The sequence below is a fragment of the Coenobita brevimanus genome, chromosome 115 (genome assembly GCF_032717465.1).
Source record: "Coenobita brevimanus isolate Jiangsu-jjx chromosome 115, ASM3271746v2, whole genome shotgun sequence".
Classification (NCBI taxonomy): Eukaryota; Metazoa; Arthropoda; class Malacostraca; order Decapoda; family Coenobitidae; genus Coenobita; species Coenobita brevimanus.
Genome location: NC_137068.1, coordinates 4,041,861 through 4,061,156, shown reverse-complemented (window position 1 = coordinate 4,061,156; position 19,296 = coordinate 4,041,861). Strand labels below are relative to the sequence as shown.

General features: G+C 40.4%; 1 protein-coding gene and 1 non-coding gene across 3 annotated transcripts in view; both read right to left on the bottom strand.

Annotated features, from left to right (window-relative positions):
• LOC145418541 (eukaryotic translation initiation factor 4 gamma 3-like) overlaps window positions 1–18,728 on the bottom strand; it is a 536,301-nt gene extending 517,573 nt beyond the window's left edge. For both annotated transcript variants that reach the window (XM_080286907.1, XM_080286908.1), the window contains exon 1: window positions 18,425–18,728. In XM_080286907.1, the coding sequence (XP_080143033.1) occupies window positions 18,425–18,524 (100 nt within the window). In that variant the 5' untranslated portion in view covers window positions 18,525–18,728. The remainder of the gene's footprint in view (window positions 1–18,424) is intronic.
• Window positions 7,728–7,846, bottom strand: LOC145418671 (5S ribosomal RNA). Its single transcript, XR_013900731.1, has one exon. It is a non-coding gene; the product is annotated as a 5S ribosomal RNA (ribosomal RNA).
• Window positions 18,729–19,296: the final 568 nt, after the last annotated feature.

Genomic DNA, 19,296 nt, shown 5'->3' with positions numbered 1-19,296 from the left:
CTAATATTTCATGATGGTACAGTGCTTGAAAACATATGGTACTGTATGACCCTGGGTCTCGCAAATCTTTATCTGCTAGAGCTTTCCTTCTGCTAAAATCATGTGGAAGCCAAAATATAATCCTGAGAAGCATTCACTGTCTGGAAAAGCTGGCATCTCCTTAAGATGAATAAAACAGTTTGGTGTTTACAAGAATAAAATGGCTACAAAGCACACTACATCCTCAAGATGAAGGGGTTAAATCTTCACCAAACTACCTGGACATGAAACTCCCTAAATTAAATAGGAATGGTGGTAACTACATTTACCTGACACACATTTTTAAGAAAGTACAATACTGAGAGAGTGCTCCATGGTGACAGAAGTGATGCAAAGGGTTACAGATCAGACACATCTATAAAAGTAACAGGTGCCTATCCTTGACTGGGACAAATATTTACCTAACAGTAATTCTCATATCCAACAGAACACACATCCAACCTGATATCAGTAATTACAACACTGATGATACTTTACCCAAATTCTATGCTTGTCAATAGCCACGAGAGGCAAAAGATCTCTGAACTTCTTCCAACCACTCCTTACCCTAGCTACAGATCTAGTTCCAGCTCGACCTCTAGCATACATCATGTCCTCAAAATAACAAAACTCTTCGACACACTCAAGAGACTCTCCAGCAAGGTTAATCGTTTCCTGCCTCCCCATCTCTGCATGTTCACCCCTGTACACCACACACATGAAGTCAGCATTATTTTGCAGCCTATCTCTGATACCACGAGAATGCTTATGAACACACTTATAAACATTACACATGGCCACAAGTCTCTGCTTTGACAGTACTGCCAACAGCTCTAGATATCACATTTCTTCTATCTGCATTTTCTCTCACACTCTTCTTTCCTCTGCCACCCTCTCACTCTCCGTGATCAACACGAAAACAACATACACAACACCTCCCATGGGAGTCCAGTTCTGAAGTCACGGGTGAGGGCGTCAAGCACCATGATAAACTTACCCTCTCGTCCTTAAGCAGTTATCCCATTGAGCCAAGGGATGTCTATTAAATTCTTTCTTCCTGTTTTCAGATAACTGAGTCTCAGACAGCCTTGCAAACTGATAAGGTTATTAACCCCATTACTATGTGAAGCCATTCCTAACATTACATAAATATATATATACCAGTGCAGAAAATGTATGTGCAAATGGCAAGAATAAGTACATTACAGTACTGGTTATTAACCCCATTACTATGTGAAGCCATTCCTAACATTACATAAATATATATATACCAGTGCAGAAAATGTATGTGCAAATGGCAAGAATAAGTACATTACAGTACTGGTTTGTATGGTTTAATGCCTGTGGTTGTGTGACATTTCTGCAATTTATTTTTTATACCTCCAGATGATTTTAAGCAACTTAAAGATTTCTTGTAGCTACTGAATGACCTAATGAAGCCTGTATCCAACCTTTTCTTTTGAAGTCTCTCCTTAGTTACAGTAAATAATCATAAAGATACAGTAAAATACTAAGAATGAAATACTAAAAAAGGGGGAAGTCATCAGACTGAAGGGGTTACACTTTTCAGCCCACTGACATCATTTATTTGAATTTATTATTGTTTCCCCAGTCAAATAATGTTTCTCATAAACCCAAGTAGAAACTGTACGGAGATAGCAAAAACAAAAGGTTGTGGCCCTGGCTCATCTGAACGTGACCTGCGTGGACCACATGCTGAATTTTGCCCTTCTGTAGTCCACCATCCTCCTGTCTGTAGACCATAACTGATGTATCCAGCCAGTGGAGCTGTCTGTTTATACTGGTCCCTCTCTAGCGCCCAGAACCATGGTTGTTGAGTGTTGAGAACCACAGTGGATGAGTTTAGTATCCCATCTATGCTTTACAGCACCATGCATCTGATGGCTTGCAGAAACTGAAGGATGCATTTAGAGTTAGCCCATCTAATATAACATCTTTGTTTTTATAATGGTTATTGCAGATCATAAAATGCAGAAGAGCTATCTCACACTGCATCAGTTAGAAGCTATCATCACTCATCTGCTCAGAACTTTTTTTTTTTTTTTTTTTTTTTTTTTCTTTTTAATATGATTTATTTTACTTACTTTGTAAGTGACCCCAGGGATGAGAGGTGAACAAAAATCACTAACTCCCTCCAGAATGGCAATGATGCTTTTGTTTTACCTGGGTCATTGTCAGATTATTTCACTCAGTTTAGATGAGACCCTTTTTATTAACACTTCAAGACTGGTGACATTTTAAAAAAATTTTATCTGTTCCACTTCCAGGCAAATTTGTTCAGCTTTGGATAAACTTCAAACTGGATACATTAGCTAGATGTAAAATACAGTTGCCTTAACCCCTTCAGTCCAATGACATTTTTATTACATTCTCTCTTCAATTCTGGTACCTTTTCAAACTGGGTGCATTAAGTATACTGGTACAGTATGTAAAATAATCTTTACCCCTCCAGATGATCATATTCACCTCAGGAGAGACCTTCTGAACCAGAGAAGTTGGTCATAGCTGTCACTGCCTTCTTTACTACCTTTGGTCTTTCTTAAGATGACTAAAACTGTCTGATGGTAGAAAGAATGGTGTAGAAATGACATCAATGGATTGGAGGATCGTTTAGTTGCATTTTTGAAGGCTCCAGCATGCTTGCATGCACTGGCCTTGGTCACCTATGGCAGCTCTCCATGCTGCTTGATCTCTGGCAACTTCCCTATTTAGTCCCTTACTCCTGAGGTCACACTCAATGACCTCGTCTCAGGTCTTTTTCAGTCTACCTCTCGCTACCCTACCCCCAACATTAACACTTCTCACTTTCTGCACCCAATTATCATCCCCTATCTTCTCCACATGCTCAAACAATCTCAATCTACCTCTCATCACAACAATAATACATTTTTTAAGTTGAATAAAACTATGTGGTCACAGCAAGAATAAACTAAAAAAAAAGGACGTCATCTGGAGTGACAAGGCTAAAGGGATCTGAAACAATGTGACTAATCTCTTCAGCTGAATGATGAGTTCTGTTCACTGTGGTTACTCCCAGGTGATTTTGTATGGCAATAACTCAAGACTGAAAGGGTTTGAAATAATCTCCACCAATCTTGTTAAGATGATGGTGATAAGGATGACAATGATGGCTTGTTTTACTCTAGCTGCTGACACATGATATTATGCAGCTTTATACCCCATGACTAGGGGTCACATTTTGCTTTCCCTAGACAATTTCATTTAGCTCTGAAGAGACTTTCAAACTGGAGAGGCTGGATTTAACCTCGACAACCTCCTGTATGAGAGATCTGTCCTGAGTTGAATAAAACTACGAATAGAAAGAAGGTACGACAAAATACATCACAGGACTGAAGGGGATAATAACAGAAATCCTAGTAATCAGAGGCTTTGAAAACTAACTTCAGTATCCCTGTCTCTGATATTGGTGCAGCTAAGAATGTAATTTGGACAATTTCTAAGCCAAGAGATATTACATCAGTCCTATGGTTAAAATAAGTACAGCATTCAACATCAAGAAGCACACGAGTAATGAAGAGTTTAATGACAGTTGCACCAAACCTTTCCAGTTGAAAATCCCTCTAGCAACATAATATTGCCTGGTGATAACAAGAGAGAATGGAGGGTGAGAGACTGACGAGGAGCGTGTATGTGAGTGAGGTGGAGGAGGGGTGAGGGAGGGGGAGGCTGAGGATGAGATGGAGGGATGGGATGGAGAGGTATGTGAGGGAGGGGGGTATGAGATGGGAGCAGGGCAGTAAAATGGCAGGGGACAGCGCAACGTGGAGGCGATTTGTTTGTGGCCACCCCGTATGGGATTGAGGCGTCTGGCAATAGATAGATAGATAAATAGACATAACAAGAATTACATAAAGAGATAGCACTATTAAAGGGCTAATGGATTTTATCTTTGCTATCATTAATTTTATGCACACGCAGGTTGGCCCCAAGGGGCTGATGTTATGGATCCATATTCTCATTAGGTAAGGAAACTCCCTAACACCTCTTCCTTAGCAATTTATTTTTAGATATACACATTGCTGGCTAATGTACTTTTGCATGCTACTTAGGGCAGAGTATGGGTTTATATAACACATAATAAGAAAGTCTCTATCTATCTATTGCCGGACACCATAATCTCGCAAGGGTGGCCATTTGACTTTGAGTTATTTGTTTTACAGGGAGGGGCACTAACCCTCCACCAACCCACTTGCAGACACGTAGGGAGCACATATGGTAAGATGAAATAAGTAAAATACAGTAAACCACCAAGGAAAAGGTGTTAGGGAACTTCCTAAATGTACAAAAGCTGTCTATTGTTGAAGAGGTAAATGAAGGCTGTATGTAACCTCTCCATCTCAGTCTCTCCTAAGCATACTATAATTAATCTTTCAGAGGTAGCAAGATTCAATAGTAAAATGATGTCACCATACTGAAGAGGTTAAGGAGTTTATTTCAGCTACCAACACATTATTTCATTAACCTGCAGGACAGATCAAAGGGTTGATATCACATCCCCCCCCCCCAAAAAACAAAAAATCTAATATTTTGTATTTTATTCTTGCTACTACCAGGCAAACGGTTCAATGAGTTGATATCAGATACCCCCACCACCACAAAAAATAAATAAAGAAAGTTAATAATGTATTTTGTATCATATTCTTGGTACAAACAGGCAATGTTTATTCAACTTAAGAAAGCTCTCTAGTTTTGATAGGTTAATGATGGTTCTATCAAACCTGTCCCATTCAAAAAATCTCTCCTCTAAGCTGAATACCATCATCCACACGTGGCATAAAAAAATGTAAAAAGATGTCATTACACTCAACAGGTTACAGACTTTAGTTCGGTCATCACCACAATGTTATTGATTTGCAGACTGGTTCCCAAGGGCTGATATGTCCTTAACTATTATACTGTATTACATAACCTACCGTACTGTATTGAAAAATGTAACTCCTCACAGCTTAAGCCCACTCAATCCAGGGTAAGTACTTTTCAGCAGGGCAGTCCCCACTGGTCGCAGCAGGATTAGGGAAGACAAACCCTCATGAACTTCCATGAATAATCAAAACCCTTCCAAAAAGTCTCAGCAGCTGTAATTTAACTACATTATGTGACTGCCTGAAAACCCTTTGCAACAGCCTCAAAGCATCACCTGACATCAGATTCTACTTGTTAACATAGCAGTATATTTTTAGATGATTTAACACCACAGGTTATTGAATCATCCCAAAATACACCATAGGAACATGCAATAACTGCAACCAGTACAGCACTGGTAATGCAAATCCACAAATGGCTGACTAAGGGAGGAATGTACTGTTAATTCATAGTATAGTACTACCACACCAAATTATTTTATTCAACTTATGAGTAGGTGAAGCCTCTCGTAACAAAAGGGTTTAGCATCTAACCCCTCCAGTTTGCAAAGTGCATCCTAAGATGAATGAAATAATCAAGAATTAAAAAGAAATACATTGTTTAAAAATGTCATTACATCATCAGGCTGAAGGGGCTAGTGCCATGATACAACAGCTAGCCATATACAGTACTGTATTCTGCTGCTGAATAGTGAGCTACAGTCCTGGCCAATGATTTATACAGATTACAGCAAGGATTAATAGAGCTTGTAATTAAACCTGGCTTTCCATATGACAGCAGCTATTTGACCCATTCACTGTGCTGACATCTTTTTTTGTTCTGATCAATTACCATCCGGCAATTTTACTCAGTTTATGATGGAGGTGAAATGGTGAAAGGATGATTGAAGGCTACAGTTACCTCAAAACCGAATAAAACTGTCTGGGAGTGGCATGAAAAAAATACTAAATGTCAATATATGTCAAAGGATAAAACATAATCCCGTTGGTCAAGACAGCTCCTGTCTTGTTCGAATGGTAATTAATTTTGCTTACTACATCTTATCATCTTGCATGTTATTTATGGCATTTCAATATTAACATGGATTGGATGAATATCCTCATCTTAAATGTCAGGACCAACCTGTCTAGCGTCAGGCTCCTACACTCCTCACGGGGCAACACAGGACTGGATGACGGATGGTTGGGGAAATATCAACCGGTATCTATCTATTGCCTGATGTCTTAATCTTGTACAGGGTAGCCACAAACAAACCACCTAATGTCATCCTGTTCCCTCCCATTTGGCTGCCCTCCCCCCAACTCACACCCCTTTCTCAAGTACAGTCTCTCTCTCCACTCTATCCCTCCATGTCATCCTTGGTCTCGCCCTCCTCATTCACATACCCATACACTAACTTAGTCAGTCTATCATTTTCCATTCTCTTCACATGACCAAACCATGTCACATCCACATCAACACCAAAATATTCCTTTACTAAATCATAATTTGTCTGTTTGTCTCTCAATGTAACTCCTCAAACTCCTCTCAAATAACTCCTCAAACTCCTCTCAAATAACTCATTTACACTGTACTCTCTTGATCTGTGCCCTTCCAACAAGGCCCAAGCTTTACACCATCCCATATACATGCCAGCAAATAAACTTTAAGAAAGAGGTATCATTGCCCCCCTCTCAAATAACTGCACCGCTCTTGAAATTCCATGAGCATTAATTATGAAGAGGAAATTTCCCCGGCTACCAAGACTAGCAAAATCAACTCTCCAGTACGAGTACAACTGACCACCAACTAAGCTGAAAGGGTTATACATCATTATCAGCCTAAAGATGCTATGGTCAAATCAACCTGCAAACCTGAGTACTGTACAGCACACTTGAACATCAACTTGGCTGTAAGGAGTTGGGAATCTTTGTCAAGTTAAGCATGCTGTGGTGAAAACAACCCTCCACCTGACCATCCATATGCTGTAATGGTTCAGGATCTTTGCCATGTTAGAACAAATATGCTACAGGTAGATTCCTTCAGTGATTACAATACAGTACAGGCCTATTTATGTTATGGGAATTTTAAGCTGCCTGCTCTAGGGTACGTGTCTGTATGGTCCCTTCTGCTTAAGATTTTTTTTTTTTTTTTTTTTTTTTTTTTTTTTACATCCCCCTCAATCTGGTAATGTATTCTTCCACTTCTTGCTATGTACAGATGTTTTTGTTCAGTTTAGGACATACTTTTCAAGCTAAAGGAGTTGGGATTATTCTCCCAAGCTAGACCTAGACAGATAATACAGCCTGCTATGGTTAGAGGAGAGCGTTACCCCTCCCAGCAACGGTATCTAACCGGGTGGGGCGCAAACTCTCGACCTCGCAATCTCAAGTCTAGCACTCTACCACTGAGCCACTCCGTTCCCTGCTACAGAGGTTGGAGATGGACTTACCTAACTCTTCATAAAATGTCTGGTGGCAGCAAGAATAACATGAGAAAGTGCGGCACATAATCGGATTGAAGCAGTTATTCTTATCTCCTTACGACTATACTCAACTCAGGAGGCACTTTTTGATCTGGAGGGAGGAGTGATTAGATAAATTATAGCCTTCAACCTCTTCACTACTACAGTACAGGTCTGTCCTGTGTTTAATAAAAATACATGCAAACAGCAAGAATAAAATAGGGAAATACATGTCATTCGTTCATTCATTGCCAGACGCCATGTATCCCAAACGGGGTAGCCAAGGGCTTAGAGTTAATTGTTTTACAGGGAGGGGCACTAATCCTCCACCAACCCCACTTGACACGTAGGGAGAACATTATGCCAACAGCATCTGGTGTTCCCAGAAGGTCACCCATCCAAGTACTAACCAGACCCAACGTTGCTTAACTTCGCTGATTGGACGGGAAGCGGTGTACTCAACGTGGTATGGCCGTTGGCATATATTACATGCCATACTGTAATATAAAGGGACCATTTTTATATCTACATGATTTTAAGAGGGATTAAATATAACCCTTATTTACCCCTTCACTTAAAGGAAGTTCTAGGTTGAATTTACTATACTCCATTTCACCAAGTTTGGCACCACCAGTGATGTCCTCAAAGCCTGTAGAGTTGATGTAAAACCTCAGCACTAAGTACAACTTTATGTTTTACCTTGAGAACCAATATATAAAGACAATACAAAAAGGTATAGCCTATCTAGTACTGAGGATCTTTATCAATGCTACAGGTGTTGAGGACATCACTGATGGTGCCAGGCTCGGTGAAATGGAGTATAGTCTGGTAGCAGCTACATCAAACAGATACGTGTATGTGACATCCTCTGGCTGAAAAGTCAATCCCCTTCAATCTGGTGACTGGTATTGTACTTTTTAAATTTATTATGGAGAGAACAATTTAAGGAATTGTTGAACATAAAGAATGGAAGTAATGCAAGTAAAAATGGCTGGGGAATGGCTGGGAGAAGGAGGGAGGTGAGAAGACAGGAAGAAATCAGTAGGACAGAAGTTGTGAAAGCAATGAAGAAAGTCAAACAGGAGAAGAACCCAGGAATTGATGAAGTGCGTTATGAAATGCTGAAGCATGGGGGAGAGATAGCAGTAGAACGGATGTGGAAGATGTGAAGATTGGCCTGGAAGGAAGGTAGAGTCCCGGAGGATTGGAAGTCAGGTACATCTGTTCCCTTATACAAAGGAAAAGGGGCATTTGTCTTCTTAGTGTACGGTACTTGGAAAAGTGTATGGTAGGATACTTACTGACAGAGTTAGGGAAATAACAGGGGAATTAGTTGGAGAAGAACAGGGAGGCTTTAGGAAGGGAAAAGCTTGTGTAGATTAGATATTCATTCTTAGATCTTTGGTGTAAAAGTTTCTAGAGAAGGAAAAGAAGTTGTATGCAGCCATCATGGATTTGGAGAAAGCATATGACAGGGTGGATAGACAAGGATTGTGGAAAATATTAAGAATATATGGAGTGCATGAGAAGTTGTTGAATGCTGTGAAGAGTATGTATGATGGTGCTAAGGCTGCAGTGCGTGTGGATGGTGAACTGAGTGAATTTTTCTCTTTGAAGGTTGGGTTGAAATAGGGATGTGTCATGTCTCCATGGTTGTTCAATCTGTACATGGATGGGGTAATAAAAGAGGTACAAGGTGGGGCAGTGGATGTTGAAGTGGCCCTAGTGAGAGAAGGTAGTGTTTGGAAACTCCCTGTACTGTTGTTTGCAGATGATACTGTGTTGTTAAATGAAGACAATGGGGAGCTGCAAGGCTTGGTGGATGAGTTTGGGAGAGTGTGTAAGAAACGGAATCTAAAGGTGAATATATATATATATATATATATATATACACACTGTATATATATAAGTATAAGAGAGAAGTGGAGGAACGATTGGGCAAATATGAATTGGAGTAGATGGGGGACGTGGAAGGTGTATGCAGGATATTTACAGAAGAAATATGTGCAGCATGTGATGTGGTGTGTGGGAGGAAGAGAAGACGGAGGGGGGGTGCAAGGAACAGCGTGGTGGACTGAAGAGGTTAGACAGGCTGTGGCACAAAAGAAGAAAGAATACAATGAATGGATGAGAAATAGAGGCGTAGAAGAAGTTGAGAGGCGGAGGAGAGAGTTATATGTAGAAAGAAAGAGAGAGATGACCACTACTTGGTGGTGGCCAGAATTAGGATACAAGTAAGATGGAGGAACAGAAGTAGGGAAAGACGAGAGGAAGGAGTAGTTGCAAGGAGAGTGGAGAGGTTACAAGAGGATGAGAAAAAGGCAGAGTATAAGAGAGAAGCGGAGGAACAATTGGGCAAATATGAATTGGAGCAGATGGGGGACGTGGAAGGTGTGTGCAGCATATTTACAGAAGAAATATGTGCAGCATGTGATGTGGTGTGTGGGAGGAAGAGAAGACGGAGGAGGGTGCAAGGAACAGCGTGGTGGACTGAAGAGGTAAGACAGGCTGTGGCACAAAAGAAGAAAGCATACAATGAATCGATGAGAAATAGGGGCACGGAAGAAGTTGAGAGGCGGAAGAAAGAGTTATATGTAGAAAGAAAGAGAGAGGTGAAAAGATTAGTAAGAGAGAGTAAGAAGAGAGTGGATGAGGAATTTGGAAGGAATCTGAGTGTAAAGTGGAGGGACTAAGAAAATGTTCTGGAAAGAGGTGAAGAGAGTAAGACAGGGTGGAAGTGAGGTTAGCAGGGGAGTGAAAGATAAAAATGGTACATTACTAGTGGAGAAGGGAGAAAAAATGAGCAGATGGAGAGAACACTTTAAGGAATTATTGAACATTCATCATTCATTCATTGCCAGACGCCATGTATCCCAAACGGGGTGGCCAAGGGCTTAGAGTTATTTGTTTTACAGGGAGGGGCACTAATCCTCCACCAACCCCACTTGACACGTAGGGATGCCAACAGCATCTGGTGTTCTCAGGCGGTCACCCATCCAAGTACTAACCAGACCCAACATACTACTGCTATATCTGGGGAATTTGCTTACTATGCTCTTGTTACTTTAACCTACGATTACGATGTCAGCAAAAATTTAGCAAAAAGAATGATGCTAGTCGTGAAGTGCAATGGAAAATGTGTGGAAGTTTTGTGTTATTCTACCACTGAGATACATGAAAAAAGCTGGTAAATGGACAAAAACCTGTCAAGTTACTTTAGGATTTCAAGACCTCTTAAGAAAATTCTGCCTGCCCCATTCGATGGGTTTATAGAAGGGACCCAGATGTTCCTCCTACACACAGTACTGGAAGTAATGCGAGTATAAGTGGCTGGGGAATCGCTGGGAGAAGGAGGGAGGTGAGAAGACAGGAAGAAATCAGTAGGATAGAAGTTGTGGAAGCAATGAAGAAACTTAAATCGGGGAAAGCCCCAGGAATTGATGGAGTGTGTGGTGAAATGCTGAAGCATGGGGGAGAGATAGTGGTAGAATGGATGTGGAAGATGTGCAGATTGGCCTGGGAGGAAGGTAGAGTCCCGGATGATTGAAAGTCAGGTATAATTATTCCCTTGTACAAAGGAAAAGGGGAAAAAGAAGTGTGTGGTAATCACAGGGGCATTTGTCTTCTTAGTATAAGAGGAAAAGTGTATGGTAGGATACTTATTGACAGAGTTAGAGAAAGAACAGAGGAATTAGTTGGAGAAGAACAGGGAGGCTTTAGGAAGGGAAGAGGTTGTGTAGATCAGATATTCATTCTTAGATCTTTAGTGGAAAAGTTTCTAGAGAAAGGAAAGAAGTTGTATGCGGCTTTCATGGATTTGGAGAAAGCATATGACAGGGTCGATAGACGAGGATTGTGGAAAGTATTAAGAATATATGGAGTAGATGGGAAGTTGCTGAATGCTGTGAAGGGTATGTATGATGGTGCTAAGGCTGCAGCACTTGTGGATGGTGAGCTAAGTGAATTTTCCTCTTTGAACGTTGGGTTGAAACAGGGATGTGTCATGTCTCCATGGTTGTTCAATCTGTACATGGATGGGGTAATAAAAGAGGTACAAGGTAGGGCTGTGGATGTTGGAGTGGCCTTGGTGAGAGAGGATAGTGTTTGGAAACTCCCTGTACTGTTGTTTGCAGATGATACTGTGTTGTTGAGTGAAGACGAAGGGGAGCTGCAAGGCTTGGTGGATGAGTTTGGGAGAGTGTGTAAGAAACGGAATCTAAAGGTGAATGTAGGGAAGAGTAAAGTGATGGTCTTTGAGAGGTGAAGTCAGTGAATGTACAGTGAGGTTGGATGGTGAGGAATTGGAAAATGTGAGTACGTTTAAGTACTTGGGTAGTGTGATGAGTAAGGATGGAGGTTTGGAGGGTGAAGTACTTGAAAGGGTACAGTAGGGAAGAAAAGTTGCTGGTTCTTTGAAAGCAGTGATAAGAAATAGGGAAGTGAGCATGCAAGTGAAAAAGTTACTACATGACAGTATTGTGATACCAACTCTAACGTATGTAAGTGAAGCTTGGACGTTGTTGGAAGGACACAAGTCAAGAGTGAGAGCTGTGGAAATGAGTTATTTAAGAGAAGCCTGTGGAGTCACATGGAGAGACAGGCTGACGAATGAGGACATAAAGGAGCGTTGTGGTGTGGATGTGGATGTGACAGGAAGCGTTAGGAGGAACACACTGAGGTGGTTTGGCCATGTGGAAAGGATGGAGGGTGCAAGACTGACGAAGAGAGTGTATGTGAGTGAGGTGGAGGGGGCAAGAGGGAGGGGGAGGCCGAGGATGAGATGGAGGGATGGGGTGGAGAGGTATATGAGAGAGTGGGGTATGAGTTGGGAGCAGGGCAGTGAAATGGTGGGGAACAGGGCAACGTGGAGGTGATTTGTTTGTGGCCACCGCAAACAGGACTGAGGCGTCTGGCAACAGATAGATAGACAGATATTCTTCCTGATTCCAGACAATGTTATTCATCTTGGAAGACCTCTTACAATGGAGTAGCATATGAGGATTCCATCTGACTCCTCCTAAACTAAATAAAACTACCTGAAGAGAGAATGAATGACTTGAAAAGGTCATCATCGTACTGAGGGGAGTGAGCCAATACAAATTCTGGCAGCTTTCATTCTAAGGGAAGAGTTCTAGACTACCATAGCTTTTTGCATATCTCTGCTAAACTGTGCGAAATGTGCATATTAACTTCACAGGTACCAATGAAACTTTAATGGGTAATTTTTCTATAAACTACTGATGAATTTACAGCACATGTGGCACAGGGAACCACCACTTTTTTTTTTTTTTTTTTTTTTTTACTGAGCACTTGACAGCACTGGTAGCAATGGAACTTTAACCTTTCAATCCAGTGATGTAGTTTTTGCTTAATTCATGCAGTGTCTAAACAATTTTATTCAGCTCGAGAGATTTGAAATTGGGAGTGTTACCGTACATATTATATATATATATGTATATGTATATATATATATATATATATATATATATATATATATATATATATATATATATATATATATATATATATATATATATATGTATATGTATATATATACAGTATATATATATATATATATATATATATATACAGTAAGCCCCCGCGTTTGGCGAATTTCAACTTGGTGAAACTCACTTTTGGCGGTAGGGTGGCCACGGACCACCGAATGTGCGCTTGGCAATTTGAATTCAAACTTGGCGGTCCCCTGGCGGTCCCCCCCACTCGATGTGCCACAAGAACAGCCCCAAAAGCAGCCACAAGAACAGTCACAAGAACAGCCGAAACCTCCCCAGCCTCCCCAGCCAAGCTTCGCTGCCCTCTTTAAGCTGGATGCTGACTTTTCTGGCTTCGATGAAGTGGATGATCAAGCGAGACAAATGGTTGCTAAGGGGGTTATGGGGGAGGAGGGGGAGAGTGATGAGGAAAGTGGTGGTAGCAACTAAGCTGCCCCCACTGCCACTCCGACGTCCCCAGCCAAGCAAGCCTATCTTCACTCTATTTACGGTTAGTTACAACCTTTATATCATGTCTTATTAGCTTTATTTATTGTTTATTGGTCTGTTTTCTACATGTGTATTAATATGTGAAGGCAAAAGATTTTATTTCAGCTCGAAAGATGGTGTTTTAGGGGTCAAAAGGGGGACTTTGGCAATGACCAAAGACTGATTGAGGCACTTTATAGGCAATTTATATGGTAAAAAGAACTCGCGTTTGGCGAAATTCGCATTTGGCGGTAGTTTCGCCAGACTAATTGGATCGCCAAACGCGGGGGCTTACTGTATATATATATATAGGCTATATGGAATTAATAAACTCTTTCCTTACATGGGGACACTTCTTAGGCTCAGTAAACTTGTCTCAAGATAAAATGAAGTAGAAAGCACGTCAATGGACTGAATGGATTAAAAAAGAATCGTTATTCAATTTACTGTGGACTTCATACCATTGGTGGCAATGACTTTTAAAGTGAATTTTTCTTTAATATACCTGTACTGAAAATTAAGACAAAGGATGAAAAATGTATAAATAAAAAATAAATGCTATTCATAACAAAGACTGCCATATAACCCCTTGCATACAATAACAACGGTACTGTACTGTATACTATGTAAAAAGCTTATTAAGTTCAGGCTAAAGTCACATGATTTTTGATCCCCAGTATAAATATGGTTTTTAATCCCAGTATAACTGCCTAAATCCTTTCACATGGGCTACCAAACAATGATTTATACCACAATTTAAGAAAGACTTGCAGTACAGTGGTTAACCTCCCCAATTCAGTAATGTATTAATTACTGTATACTGTACTGTAGTTATTTTATTCTTGTAATTTAATGATAATAATAATGGTATTCACTGTAGGACAGTTTTCTTTCTCTCCATGGGAGAGATATAAGCTTCATCAACCAGTTTACTGCAAGATGTCTCCCCAGGTTGAATAAAATAGTCTATTGGTGGCAAAAAATAGAGAAAAAATCTACTATTCAAGAAAATAAAAAATTAGTTTTCTTATAATATTCACACTCTTGTTATTAGAGGGACAAGGTAAAAAAAAAAATACATAAAAAATACTAATAATAATGCTCAGTTCAAGAGCCTATGTAAGTTAAACAAAAATATGTGGTGGTACAGTACTGTAACATTTAAAAGGATGTCATTGTTGTAGCTATTTTTAGTTTTACTCGTCTCCACACGACTTTATTCATCTAAGGGGAGACTCTGTGACCTGGTGAGATTAAACAACCTTCAAGAACCCCTCCGCTACTTGAGGATTCTTCATAACCTAAATAAAATCCTCTGACAGCAGCAAAAATACAGCACATATATCACCGTGGAGGGGTTACCATAATCATCTAGAGGAAGGCTGTTACCCACATAGTAAAAAGAATTCTGCATAGGCTAAATATCATACTGGAGGGGTTACAGTAATCACCCACAAGAAGGCTGTTACCCACAAAGAGGTAACCCCTTCAGCTTGGGGTACTTGATTATAGCCATCCCCTGATGAGTTTATTGAGCTTAAGACACACTTCTGAATGGGAGGGATTTGAAATAGCTCCAATTTCTCAAGCCCAGTGACCTATCTATCTAATATACCTAGACTGCTTCCCCCAAAGAAAGGGAGGCAGCCAAGACAGGACGACACACTCCCAGTTTACTCATCCAAATACACGCATACTTTATTCTTGTTGTCACCACATAGTACTATTCAAATTAGGGCAGACCTGTAGTTGTGAAAGGGTCAATAACAAAGGCTATACCTAACCCCTCCAGTTCACATCTCTCCTACACAACTTACCATAAAACTTAAGATATCAGAAAGGTCAAGGCAAAATATATACAGTAACTGGGCTGAATGAGTTAATAAGCTCATTCAATATATGATGTCTTTCCTAAGCTGAACATACAGTAAACCCTCGATATAACGAACCCCAGTATTGCGAAATTCGGATATAGCAAACAGCCAAATAGCGACCAAACTTCCCCCAGACTTTGCGAACAAAGGTCGTTAAATGCGGAGGAAGTTCGCGAATCAGCCCACGGTACCATAAGTGTACTGTAACCTTACTACATTATACTGTACTTTTATTACAGGTATTTTATTTATATGTACAATTTCGTACAGTACTGCATTGTATTTACAAGTACAACGTCATGAACCACTGAAATCTCGATGTAAAACTTCATAAGAATTAGTTTACGTTTGAGCACGTTGGACCGAACTACTCCCCTTATATAGCAAACTGTGTTCGGTAATCCCTCGGAAATACCAAACCCCTCATATATACCGGTAACAGACTTTCAGATGTAGTGACCCACCCCTCCCCCCAATTAGTTCGTTATATCAAAGGTTTACTGTAATCGTCTGGTAACTACACATACAGTAACTGTCTGGTGGCAGCAATACATTAAAAAGGCTAACACTAAATTTCAAGGTTTCAGAGATTTTCAGTGTAATGCCCACAGTACAGTACTGGTATTCTAAATGGTTTAACCACTTCTGCACAATGACAGATTTATGTACTTCTGCTACAAGACAATTTTATTTTGTTCACAAAAGCTCAGTAATAAAAGTTAGTGAAGGTTAAAGCTAACCCCTCCAGTTCAATATCTCTCCTAAGCTGAATAAATCATCAGGAGAAAAAACAAAAAATATCCTTGGGTGAACGGGTCAAAATACAGTATACAAAATTTCTACAGAATCATACAAGTCAAAGGTGACAGGAAATGTTTTAACAAATCCTGAAGTGTACAATATGAGAGTTCACTAGCTGAAGTCATCATCTACCGTAAATTTTTGGCTCAGAAATTATTCACCCTGTCATACTGAACCATTTGGTATGATTTTTTTCCCCCATTCATTTTTACTCATATGACAGAATAGCTTGTTCAGGGCAATTTTCAAGCCTAACTCTAGCATCCCTTGGTTCCAGCCTTGGCATTCTTGGATCCAAACCTTGCCATTCATTGGTCCTACCTTTGGTATCCTTTAGTCTTTGGTCCTAACTTTGGCATCACTGGTTCTAACCTTGGTATCCTTCACATCTAACCTTGTCATTCTTAGTACAACCATGGCAGTCTTTGGTCCTAACCTTGGCATTCTCTGATCCTAACCTGGCATCCTTTGGTCCTAACCTGGCATCCTTTGGTCCTAAGCTGGGCATTCTTCAGCTCTAACCTTGGCATTCTTTGGTCTTATCCTGGACATCACAGAAAGGGATATTACTGGAAATCACACAAACCAAACTCTACAATCACACACGTACATGGAGGTTCCGGGTGGTGGACTTTTCATAGATATTGGCCAAATAAACACTTAAAACACAGAGGATATCATATCAATATTGCATAACAAAGTGGCACTGGTCTGTCTATCACCTGACGCCTCAATTCCGTTAGAGGTGGCCACAAATAAAACTCCTCCACATACCCTTGTCCTCAGCCAACAGCCCACCTTTCTCCAATTCACACCCCCTCCCACATAATACTGTATGATGTTTTCATCCCATCCCATCTCCCTCCACCCTTTCACCCCACTCCATACTCTCCTAGTTAGTCTCTCATTCTCCATCCTCTCTACATGGCCAAACCATCTCAAGGCTACTTCTAATGCTTCCTGCACACCAATGTCAACACCACAACACTCCTTCCCTTCCTCCCTGGTAATCCTTTTCACATTATCGTGGTACCAAATCAAACTTTTCAGTAACTAAGTCGTTGTGTTGCCTTATTCATGGATAATACATAAAACCAAACTGGACAACATCTATCTATCTATCTATTGCCAGACACCACAATCCCGCAAAGGGTGGCCATTTGACACTGAGTTAGTTGTTTTACAGGGAGGGGCACCAACCCACTTGTTGACACGTAAGGAGCACGTATGGTTTGGTTATATGGTTACCACCCAGCGTTGTAAATGGTTTCTTGGCTTACAGGAAACCATTTGGCTTGTCACTCAATGTAAAGCCACCTGTAAAGGAAAGAAAAGGAATAAGAAGTGACAGGAAAGATACGAGAAATAGGAAGAGAGGAGGGCAGGCACAGGAAAAGAATGATAAAAGCTAAGGAAGTAGGCAGCACTACATGAAGTGAGTGGATGACATCTAACCTAACCATAAATGCTACTCACAGTCTTTAATTCCCAACTTTTGAAAAGAAAAGAAAAATAAAGTGCTAACAGCTTGCCCGGGTTAGGTCTGAGGTGTGTAATATCTACCAATAAGCCTGTGTAACTTATTTATACAGTTTAAATACCCTGCACCACACATCCAAAATGCAACATCAAAGAAATCAATATGAAGCAACAGTTTGGTAGGCTAAACAATAAGATCACAGCATCAGAACCCTAGAATCTATACAAAACAGCATTATAATTACTGTAACATTGCAATACAGTGCTACAAGTCATCACAATACTGTTAGGTTAGGTCTGAGCAGTGACTGTCTTCTGCCAAAATGTTCCTACACTGACACCTCCGTGATGAAAGCTTATGTATTAGGATATGATACCTGAAAATTATCATAAAGATCAATGGCTATCCTACCCATACTATGGCTGGGTAATTTTAGAACTCTCAGCTTTTACCAGGTATTTGTAGATTTCCAGAAACACCACTACTGAACTTTGGATGACTCATCACCACAAGGAAAAATTCACAGGAACAGAGGCCGAGAAAGGAACCACAGTCATGGCTGAAAAAATCAATTACGACTGCATCATGTAGGTGAAGCATTAAAATAATTTTGTCGGGATACAGTATGACACTGACCCAAATATTCAATTTTGCAGAAAAAAAATACGGTATACAGTACAGTACAAAATAAAACTTGTATATATTTTATCCAAGTGACGCCCATTTCTGTCTTCGTGTTTATTTGTATTTTATAATATGCAAACTATCAATGGTGAATATAATACGTGACTACTAAGGGAGTAAGGGAGGAGTGTCAGCTGAGCGGCCCTCCCACCACCGAATGTCAGCCGGCGTCCCTCCCCCTCCTCTACCCTCCGTAAAATCCATCATTCACCCACATCTACTCTCTAATTCCACTTACCTGGCGCTGTTTGGTGGAAATACTGAGCGTAGCTTTTGCCTGCGTGGTACCGACCCGCCGCCGTCACGAATTGCTGTTTCTTTGGGTTGTGACTCTGCATCTCAATTTCAGAGGAGGACTAGAGTCCCCATAGAGATGACCCTATGATTAGGGAGATTTTTTACAATTATCTCCGTCTATTTCCTCCAGAGACCACATAAGCACCTTTTGATGCACTATATATTTCACTAAGTATATCTTTCTGACACTAAAACCTTATATATAGGCCGATGGCCGACGATTTTATAGAAAATTCTTCACAATGGCTACCTTCAGTGGTAGAGCTTGGAGCTACCCATGTCTCGGGCCCAAGTTTCCCACACCTCCACCAGCGGGAACTTCAAAACATCACACATCATTACACACATCTCACCCACTCATGTCTACTATGCTCATTATTCATACGGATATACAAGCAATGGAATTATAACTCTGCGCTGAATCTGTGTTTTGGCGCTATACCGTCCGACTGGACGAGGAAATATCAAAACAAAACTCCGACTTGGAAATGACAGTTTGCAGTCGACATTGGCGATGCTTCCGCCATCTATGGACGACTTTGTTAACTACTCAGCGCGGCGTTGCCAAGCGTTAATCAAGTAATACAATCTTTATCTATTTTTCATTTAATTTATGAGATCCATAGCCCTCTGCAGCGAAAATAATTGCGAAGAAAACATTAAAATTAAAATACATAAAAAAATGATAAGTATCTCCCGAAACTGACGCCGAGGTCATTAACCTTTTTATTGATTAGTAGCATTGATTATAAAGTGAACAGTGCATCTGCTATAACAACGATAATGAGACCTGTGTGCCAAAGCTGGTTACTA